Source organism: Henckelia pumila, chromosome 4 (genome assembly GCF_033568475.1).
Source record: "Henckelia pumila isolate YLH828 chromosome 4, ASM3356847v2, whole genome shotgun sequence".
Classification (NCBI taxonomy): domain Eukaryota; kingdom Viridiplantae; phylum Streptophyta; class Magnoliopsida; order Lamiales; family Gesneriaceae; genus Henckelia; species Henckelia pumila.
Genome location: NC_133123.1, coordinates 147,075,216 through 147,086,759, shown reverse-complemented (window position 1 = coordinate 147,086,759; position 11,544 = coordinate 147,075,216). Strand labels below are relative to the sequence as shown.

Here is an 11,544-nt window from a genome sequence, read left to right as displayed (position 1 = left end):
TACTGCTTTTCAAATTATATGATGCTATAATTCTGTGTTCAAATGGTAAGAATAACATGCCGTACAGATGCAGGAATTACATGCTTTCCTTATTATTTGAGTTGATTGGAAACGTGTATTATTCGAGAATGAATCAGAACTCGATCTTTTGAGAATGCACAACAGTGTTGATCAGAGGAGGACTGAGACAGAATTGTTATACATGAGATTGTATTTTATACTAATCTGTTTGAATTAGCAGATATGCCTCCTCGTCGAATGATGAATAGACAGACAGAGACAGTTATTCAGCCAGAACAGGTGAATGTAGCCCCGACAGTGCCACAAACACCTGAAGCTTCGAGAATAGAGCAAGGCAGTACATTGAGAGATATGAGTGATGCCACAGCATCACCAATGGAGATACTTCTGAAAAGATTTCAATCTTTCAAGCCGCCTACTTTGAAAGGAACTGAGACTTCAGTTGACTGTGAAGGTTGGTTAGAGGATATTGAGATGATGTTTGATTCCCTTGATTATGCAGATGATAGAAGAATTAGACTGATTGGGTATCAATTGCAAGATGTTGCAAAGAGCTGGTGGATTACAACCAAGAAGGCTCTTGAGAATCGAGGTACGACGATTAATTGGAAAGTGTTTAAAACTGAATTTTATCAACGATTCTTTCCATTGTCGTATAGAAAAGATAAGAATGCAGAGTTTGCCAATCTGAAACAAGGCAATCTGACTATCGTGGAATATGTTGCTAAGTTCTCTACTTTGCTGAAATTCGCTCCACATATAGCTGAGAATGAAGAGGCTAAAGCTGATCAGTTTATTAATGGACTGAATCCAGATGTATTTACACTGGTGAATGTTGGTAGACCAAACAACTTTGCTGATGCACTTGATAAAGCAAAGGGAGCAGAGACTGGTCTGATGAAACAATGAGAATCATTGTTTGTGTCACAGTCTCAACGACAGCCATTGACTCAGTTTCAGCAACCATTTCCCAGATTTGAGGAAGGTGGTAGCAGTTGTGAAAAGAAAGATTCTTTGAAAGCAAAAGGAAAGTAGTTTAAGAAATCAAGAGATTGTTCATCTAGCTCTAATGGACAGAGGCACATTAGTTCTGAGTATACAGGTTTGTATTGCAACAAATGTGGTGGAGGACATCCTAAGGATCAGTGCAGGGGTGTACTTGGGAGTTGCCATATATACTATCAAGCGGGACATTTTGCTAGAGTATGTTCGCAACGTGGTTTGAAAAGATCACATAGTGCAAGGTCATCGAGAGAAGTGACTCAGCCGGAAAAGCAAGAATCAGATGATGTTTAGCAGGTAATTGTTCTTTGTATGATTATTTTTCTTATGTGCTTGAAGATATTGGAGCATCCCATATTTTATCTCTGAACGAAATTTCCAGATTATGTGCATTACCTGTTGATGTATTATCTACTGTGGTATTTATTCTTGAGTTTTAAGGAAGTGATATCTGTTTGAAATTTTTATACTACAGTTTGAAGGTAATGTGAGAGAGATAGATTGTATTGTGCTTGGTTCGTCAGATTATGAGTGAATCATCGGTTTAGATATGTTGATCAAGTACAAGAATTTCGTAGATTGATTCAGAAAGTTAGGAGATTCAGAATTGAATTGATAGAAGAATGGGAATTCTACGGTAAGAGTTCGATATTTCGAATTCCTTCGATATCTATTCTATCTATGATTTGATTATTGCAAAAAAGAGCAGAGAAAATTCCTTATTATGCAATCGATGTATTGGAAGCTAGCTCAGAATTGGTTGATTAGCTAATTATTATCGAATTGCTGATATTTTCCAGATGAAATTATGAGATTACTTCTAGTCTGTGCGATGGACTTCGATATGTGATTGATGCCAGGTATCTTATTGACTTTGAAAGTACCTTATAGAATGGCACCAACAGAACTGCAAGAATTGAAAGAAATACAGATTAGTGAGATTTTGTGCTAATTATCAGAAATTGAATAAGGCTACGAAGATGAATTGTTATCTTTTTGCCTTGACTAGATGATTGATTTGAGCAATTACAGAATTTATCGATAGAATTATTGGTTCTAAAGCCTAGACTATCAATGAATTAAACTGAGCGAGATCAATTGAATGCTTTATGAACAGATCAGTAGTTCAGAATCGAAAGAAGATCAAATGCCGTTGAATTGTATTCTGAAACTATCTATATCGATATGAGATTGTGATATAACATTTGATAGTTCTTACAGATGGCAAGATATGTTGTATTTGAAGCTATACAATATGATGTAATAGCGAGGAGCTATACAAGAAATGTTATTCCTTGCTATGAAATATCGCTAAAAGAATTTGATTCTGGAATGGATGTGACTCGATGATATTGCAGAGATGTTGAAATCTAGTGTGTCAGAGTAATATTTTAAGTTGTATAGTATTGTTGTGCTAGTAATCGTTATGATTTTGTGATTGCTTGAAGTAGATTTCAACAAATGCAAGAATATGTTGTCTTGGATATGCTACAGATATGAGAAGATAGCTGAAAAAGAAGTTAATGACATGATGAGATGACAGGAATTATGAAAATCTATTGTCGAGTTGGAAACTTTAGATTTATTTGATTGGTTGTGGCATCGATTGTCAAATAGTTTGAGTATTTGGTTATATGAGATAACATACGACCATCCTCTTATCGATGGATTGTCTGAGTTGACTATCCAAAATTCGAGGAGATGCTCAGAATTCTAATACCTGATTCGGTATTAGCTGACTAATATTGCCACTTGGAGATTGTAATTCCTGTAACAGCTATCTAATAGATGTAGCGATACTGTTCTGAATTGTGAAATGACAAGAAAATCAGAAATTCTCTGAATTAAAATAGTATGTCAGAACTATCAGTTATCAAATCAGATATGAATTGAGAAGCTTATTCAGAAGAGAATGAAGATAGTTGATGAACGAGAAGCAAACATACGAATATCAGACACCGACCTTTGATTTGTGAACAGGGAGATCGAGTATGTTTGCAGATTCTTTTAATTGTTGAAGTCTTATCTCATTTGACAAGCGACGAATATTATCTCCGAGAATTGTTGAATTTTATTACACTTCTGAAGAAATAGGCAATCTTGCCTATCGACTTATATTGTCTTTATTGTTTTATGATATTTGCGATGTATTTTATGATGCGAACGTATTAGAATGAGATTTCTTATATACTTCAGTCAGATGAAATTTAGTTTGATGCGACATTGATATTTGTCGAACAGCTGATACAGATATTTGATTAGAACGAAAAGTAACTCAGAATCGAATCATTGGAGTCGTAGAAGAACTGAAGAAGCTATTTGAGAAGTTGAATCCAATATGAGACAGTGTTATTCTGAGTTAGTCTACTGATATGAGTTCTTATTCAGTATTTCTCTTATTCCTTATCTTATGTGCGTACATATTGCATGAGATTCTGAGGACGAAATCCGATCTTAGAGGGGGAGAATTGTAAGGCCCGGGATTAATTGAATTAATTTAAAAATTATTTAATTTTAATTCGAGTATATTTAATTTGAGAATTTTGGAGTTTTGAATTAAATTCTAATATTATTAAATTATTTAGTTGAAATTGAATTAAAAAGGTTTGTCGAGGACCGATTTGCAAATAGTGAAGACTTGAGGGGTCAATGTACAATTTCTGGAATTAGTTTCTTACACTTGGCATGTAGATGGAAACCAACGTGTTTATTACATATTCCATCAGAAAATTCAACCCAAGAACCGAGAGAAAGGGGAAATGCAGAATTCAAGTCCATTCTTCAATTTCAAATTGTGATATCTTTTGATCCGTTCGTCCGATTTCAATTCCGAAAATTGTTTTGGAATCCTTGCCAGAAGGGCTATCTATTGATGTAAGTATTTATGAGATTCAGTATGATTCGAAATCATGTTAGGGGCAGAAGTCAGAATTTATTATAGCTTGGTGTTCTTAAGCTTTTATGGATTGATATATTGAAACCGGTTCAAAGAACGGACGCCGTATAGATTTGCTATGATTTTCAGCAAGTACTCGAGATTCTTACTTATTATTATGCTGGTTTATGATGGTATATACATACTGATATGTGTGGATTTAAGTGAAGAGGATTGATATATTACGATATCGAAGTTAATTGAAGAACGAGCGTCGTTTGTATTTGATATGAAATTCTAGCTAATATTTCGAAATCCATGCTTCTGATTTTGCTTGGGTATGATGATATTGAACTGATATGAGAAGGGATTGAAGCTGATTTGAATGATAGAATTGATAGATTTTAGTTTCGGTTACCGAATTTATACCGTTACGCCGCCGGTTCAAGATTTTGATAAAGTTTGAATAGATGAGTTGGAGCTGTACTCTATATGATTTCTTGCTGATATAAATGGCTTGTAATTACTTCATTTCAGATTAATATTGAAGGCCATTGAGCTCGAAAAGTTCAGCTTTGAATCGATAGAAGTTTGATCAAGGTTGGAAGAGTTGGAAACCAAGAAAAGGAAGGTATAAGACAACCTTTAAAGAAAGGACTTGCACACTCAATATGAATCTATTGAGTATTCATTTCTAAAACCACATACTTTGTGCTTCTATTGTTAATAGATGCTTATATGATTACTTACTTGATTTAGTTCGTATTGTTGGTCTTGACTTGATGCGTTTGAGTTTGTTGCATTCATATTGGGCCAACTTTCTTTCGAGTTTTGAGGGCCGAGTTGCCCAGATATAATGATAGGACGTTTGGAAGTATATTGAGGAGTTCAGGTGATCGAGTTGTCCCTAACGTTTGACGGCTAGGTGATTGAGTTATCCCTTCCGTTTGACGCTCAATATAGTGGACCAAAGTCCGGGAATAAGCACTCAACATCACCTCGAAGGGAGAGTAGGTGGATGGGTTGATGTGTTTCTTTCCTAGGGATCCCAAAACGAGAAACGATACCGATATGATAACCGATTTTAAATCATGCATTGCTTTTGATTTTAATAGATGAGTTTCTATTATTTGTTTAAGTTGAATTATTGCATGATTGTTTGAAGAGTTGATAGCATGTCTTGCTTGAATACAATGTTTGCAACTTGATTAATAGCATGTTGAATTACTATTCCTTAAGTTGCCTTGAGTCCTATTTGTTGAATGATTGGTATTATGCTTCAAGTTGAATTACTTGAGTTTATGCATGTTTATGTTGTTTTATACTGGGATTAAATTCTCACCGGAGTCTCTCCGGCTATTGTCTTGTTTGTATGTGTGCATGACAATAGGTAGGACTGGAACAAGTTCGGGAAGACCGTGAAGAAATGAGATCGAGCGAGAGTAGAGTGGTGATCCGGGTTTAGATATAGAGTTGCTGTCAAATTGTATCAACTTGAGTTATAGTTGCTTGTATGCTATGAATTTAGCTTATGTTGTACTAAATTCTAGTTGAAGAAGAACTAGTAGATAACTCCATATGGATGTTATTTTGTTGTTGTTGATCTTGAGACATGAAGTTAGTATGAGCATGTAAGATGGTGTTGGATTATGATTTATAGATGTAATCTTTTGAGTTATATATGAAAAGAAGCATGTTGAAACTCATGTTGTGATCTTGGTTGTGTCTCTAATACTTCATGTAGTTGAGATATCTTGTGTATATGATTTGTACAGCAGCTAAAGAGATTGACAGCAGCTTTTCAGCCTTCTAATTTTTTTTTTGGCTGCTTGGCCTACGCACGGGCGAGCCCTGCTCGCGCGCGCGCACGCCAAGCCCAAGTGGTCGCTTCCCCATTGAACTGCGCACGCGCAAGGAGAGAGCCCCGCGCGCGCGCAGGTCTCTATTTATATATATAAAAAAAATTCTTTTCTTTGAGGCTTTGATGCTTGGCCTTAATTTATGTTTTAGAGATTAGTATTTGATTTGAGAGATTAAGAATCGGGTCGTCATATATAGCTTTAGAAAATGATAAATTTTCATTAAATACCCATTACCAAACTTCAATATTTCTCTAGTCCCCATGTTAGATAACCTCTCTTCCAACTTCCTAACACACACAATATATTTTTTTGATCCCTATTACACTATTTTATTCATTTTATTGTTTTTTTAGTCCTATGTGTTTATTATATTCATTTTTTTAGTTTTTAGTGCCATCAATTAATTTTTGATTTATTTTATTTTTTTCATTTAAATACTCATGTTTGTAACGTTTATAGGAACCAATTCCATGCACTATTACAAATCCATTATAAATCCAAACATCTTGGTTAAATATGTTTTATAAAATTAAATTGTTTGAGATTTTTATAATTTTTACAATTATTCACTTCGTTTAAAAATTTGATGGTTTTATTTTAAGATTTTGATGGTTGATTTTATTAATATTTATTTTTTCCTACAACAATGGTTTTAATTTTGTTTTATATAAAAAAATTAGCAACTCCATTTTCATTGATTGTCTTGAGGGCGCTAAGTTTATGAAATATCTTTTATATAAAAATATTTAGAATTTTATTATAGAAAAGTGTTCAAAAACAATGGAAATTAGTCATTTGATCATTAAATAAGAGGAATAATTTTTGACTGATCACGTTTCGAATATAATTCTAGTTATTTTACACATCAAAATAAATAATTCACAAATAAAAATTGATGTGATTCTCGATTATCGTAACTGTTACAAAGATGTTTTACACGAATAATCCTAACAATCAATCAACTCCTTTAACGAAAATGTAAGGAAGTATCATCCTATTTTATTATTTTGCCATTATATCACAAAAGATGATCTGAGATCCTCTAAAAGAAAGTATACAAGTTGATAAAATAGGTTAACATTTGATCAATGGTCAAGAGTTCGTTTCTTCTGCCAACATCATCTCGGGTAATCACCGGGCTTGTCCAGTGAGGTTAATTTACCTTATTTACATGATTTTCAAACTATTATGTTAGTCCGTAGAATTATCCCGAAAGATAGCGACTGCGGGGTTCCCTTGTAATAAAAAACAAAAAAACATGAGATCGTCTCACGGTCAACTTTTGTGAGATAAGCCCATTCATGGAAACATATTACTTTTATTTCAAAATAATTATTTTTTACTCAAATATAAATCGACTCGTCTCACATATATAGATCAATATCGTGTGACATGATATTTACTAATAGTATATAAATTTTTTTTTTGACATCTCTTATAGTATATACATAGAAATGTCGGGGAAAATCCCGGTTCAGTTTTAAATATTTGGACACATTCCCGGTTCAGTCCTAAATGTGTTTACGTTCCCGATTTCGTCCCAAAATATTTCTCAAAAGTTCCCAATTTAGTCCTAAATATTTTTACATTCCCGATTTCGTCCCAAATGTTTTCCAAAAGTTCCCGGTTCAGTTCTAAATATTTTACGTTCACGTTTTCGTCCCAAATGTTTCCCAGAAGTTCTTGGTTTGATCCTTCCATCCCCTTGTGGGTTAAAACTAACAGAATACATCACATGTCATTCACAAGTTGTAAAAGCCCAAAACCCAAGATTGAAATCCCTGAATTTCGTTTCAATTGTTCCATAGTTTTGTTTCTCATTCTGTTCACAATTCTTTGTGTCATGGTTGTCTTTCTGGCTCTTCCTATCCCGCAAATGGCTATCACATGAACGTGGTAATCATTCAAAGACTCCATGATTTCTTACTCGACATGTATTCTTGATTCAACATAGATGGTTTGTCATAGATGGACAACATTGATGGTGGAGGTGCGGGACAAGCATAAACGATAGAATTCCCATCTTTTCGGAGTTTTCAATGTCTTGTGCAATCTTCTTGATATTCTTGTCCACCGAGTACCGCACGATTATACTCCAAAATTTAAGATCATCATACCCTCGCAAGATCTCCATGGTCTGCTCGAGCATCAGAATTCCTTCAATTGGTCAATCGACGATAGTATTCGTAGATCTCTCTACAAGAAGTCGAGCCTCTTCAAGCCTTTGATCCATATCGTGTCTTTTCACTCCAAATAACGGATTTCATCTCGCAGTTCTTGAATGTTGTCTCCGAGGGACAACCAATAACTAACATGACACTTGATGGCAAGGCAAAGACCATCTGTACCCGAGATTTTTCGACTTCTTTGAGAAAGAAACAAAACTATGGAACAATTAAAACAAAATTCAGGGATTTTAATATGGGGTTTTGGGGCTTTTAAAACGTGATAATTACACGTGATGTAATATGTCACAAGTATACGGAAGGATCAAACCACTTTTGGGAAACATTTGGGACGAAACCATGAACATAAAAACATTTAGGACTGAACCAGAAACTTTTGAGAAATATTTGGGATGAACCAGGAACGTAAAAAAATTTAGCACTGAACCGGGATCTTTTGAAAAACATTTGGGATGAAAACGAGAATGTAAAAATATTTAGAACTGAACCGGGAATATGTCAAAATATTTAGGACTGAATCGGGATTTTTCCCTAGAAATGTTAATTCGAGTTTTATTGTTTTTAATTTAAAAAACCTGAAATGGGACCATAAAACCGAAATTAGCAAAACTTAAAACAATAACTGGAAAAAAAATCTCATGTAAACCAAACCAAGTAATCCAAAATTTACGATTTAAATTTAAAATATGTTGTACACCTATCTACAACATTTGTACACTGCACATATGATAACTTTAAATACATATCCTCCTTTGTGAGGCTACAAGGACAGAGTGGGGAGTCACACATTTTGTAATATACTAGGTCACTTTCTTTGATTAATATTATTATCTTCACTATTTAATAATGGGTGAACCCCTTAGAAAGACTAATATGGTCTTAAATGTAGAAATCCTAAATTAACCCTCAAATTTATTCACTATTGAATTCAACAGTGAGGGTAGTAATATAAAATTAATTACCCCAATTATAACCTCCAATCCCCACTTATAAACCCCTATCCCCACTTTTTCAAACTTTGAAGAACACTCTCCCCAACTTCTATCATGACTTTTTTTTTTTCTCTCAACAACTTTCACATTAAGGAGTCATGGAGTAATTTGTAATATTTTTATCAGTCATCATTTCTACAAATTTATATTTAGTGTATATATTACAAACACCATGTTGATTATTTAAATTATTTATTAAAAAATTTATGATTCTAAAAAAGCATGCTAATAAGTTTTATTAAGAATTTAAATCATATTCAATTCAAATATTACAATACACACACAACGTTTGTGCTTCGTGACTAGTTTATATAAAATGTTCAGTCTCTCTTGTATTTGATATTTCAAGTTTAATTATGTGTTTGTTTATAAAATATCAACAATGTTTACAATTTCTCTCTTCATCATTTTAGAAAAATGGGCTCAAAATGTCAAATTGTTCAATTTTGTCTCACCGTATTACTTTGTCATTTGGATTTTCATTTTAGATAAGTTCAGTTATATAGTAAAATTTTAGTTCAATTCAAGTTCAGTTCGGCAGATCAGTTCAATTAACTAGATTGAAATCTCAATAGAACAACTGCCATTTTGTGACTCACGCATTAAACTAGAGATCATGACATATAATGACAATAAATAAGATCCTAATAGTCATATTTTCACCTATAACTAACACTCAGATTACTGAAATAATGTTACACAAAATTTTGATATTAAACACCTAGAAATTTTGAGCATAAACACCCTATCAGCCTATAGAATGAAAAACATAGCATCTGAGCAGTACCACCTCGACAGAAATGATGGCTCACTCTCAAAAACACCGGCAGCGGCATCGTGGGTGAAATCTAAGGTGACTATTTCAAATTGTGAGAAACGACCTAAAAAATTGAGCATCCCGGACGGCCAATTGGGAACGGATTTTTTTTCTACGATCGGGAGTCTCAGGGTTAAGTTTTTGTAATCGGGGATAATTTCGGAGATGGTTTTGGAGGTCAAAGAACTCAAATAAAATGTCTTGGAATATACCCATGATAAACGTGAGGATTTCAGTGGGGAGATTTTAAGGCGGCTCTTGGGAGACCAAGGCTTCGGAGGGAGATCTGAATGCTCTTGGGAGGAGGCCATTATAGTTTCGACGGGGAGATTTTGAAATTAATGACTTTCTTATATGGACGAGAGCTAACCTCCCGTACAAAATTTGTTTGGGATAGTGTACGTATTACCTTTTGTTTTATTCTAATTTTAATTTTAAAAAACATAACTATTGTTTAGTGATAATTAATTTATATTTCTAATTTATATTACTAACACCATCACTTCACAAATGTTTTCTTCCGAACTAAATAATTTCTTAGTAATTTTTTCTCTGAATAATATGTTTCTAATTCATTTTCAAAAATATAAATAAAAATTTCCTAAATTTAATAAGATAGCTTTAAGAAAAGAGAAATTGCCATTAAATATCCATTACCAAATTTCAATATTTCTCTAGTCCCCATGTTAGATAACCTTTCTTCCAACTTCCTAACACACACAATATATTTTTTAGATCCCTATTACACTATTTTATTCATTTTATTGTTTTTTTTTGTCCTATGTGTTTATTATATTCATTTTCTTAGTTTTTAGTGTCATCAATTATTTTTTATATTATTTTATTTTTTTTATTTAATTACTCATGTTTGTAACGTTTATAGCAACCAATTCCATGCACTATTACAAATCCATTATAAATCCAAACATCTCGGTTAAATATGTTTTATAAAATTAAATTGTTTGAGATTTTTATAATTTTTACAATTATTCACTTCGTTTAAAAATTTTATGGTTTTATTTTAAAATTTTGATGGTTGATTTTATTAATATTTATTTTTTCCTAAAATAATGGTTTTAATTTTGTTTTATATAAAAAATTAGCAACTCCATTTTCATTGATTGTCTTGAGGGCGCTAAGTTTATGAAATATCTTTTATATAAAAATATTTAGAATTTTATTATAGAAAAGTGTTCAAAAACGATGGAAATTAGTCATTTGATCATTAAATAAGAGGAATAATTTTTGACTGATCACATTTCGAACATAATTATAGTTATTTTACACATCAAAATAAATAATTCATAAATAAAAATTGATGTGATTCTCGGTTATCGTAACTGTTACAAAGATGTTGTACACGAATAATCCTAACAATCAATCAACTCCTCTAACAAAAATGTAAGGATGTATCATCCTATTTTATTATTTTACCATTATATCACAAAAGATGATCTGGGATCCCCTAAAATAAAGTATACGAGTTGATAAAATAGGTTAACATTTGATCAATGGTCAAGAGTTCGTTTCTCCTGCCAACATCATCTCGGGCAATCACCGGGCTTGTCCAGTGAGGTTAATTTACCTTATTTACATAATTTGCAAACTATTATGTTAGTCCGTAGAATTATCCCGAAAGATAGCGACTGCGGGGTTCCCTTGTAATAAAAAACAAAAAAACATGAGATCGTCTCACGGTCAACTTTTGTGAGATAAGCCCATTCATGGAAACATATTACTTTTATTTCAAAATAATTATTTTTTACTCAAATATAAATCGACTCGTCTC

General features: G+C 32.9%; 1 protein-coding gene across 1 annotated transcript; it reads left to right on the top strand.

Annotated features, from left to right (window-relative positions):
* The first annotated feature begins 243 nt into the window (after positions 1-243).
* Positions 244-930, top strand: LOC140861994 (uncharacterized). Its single transcript, XM_073264994.1, has one exon. The coding sequence runs from the start codon at positions 244-246 to the stop codon at positions 928-930; it is 687 nt and encodes a 228-aa protein (XP_073121095.1).
* Positions 931-11,544: the final 10,614 nt, after the last annotated feature.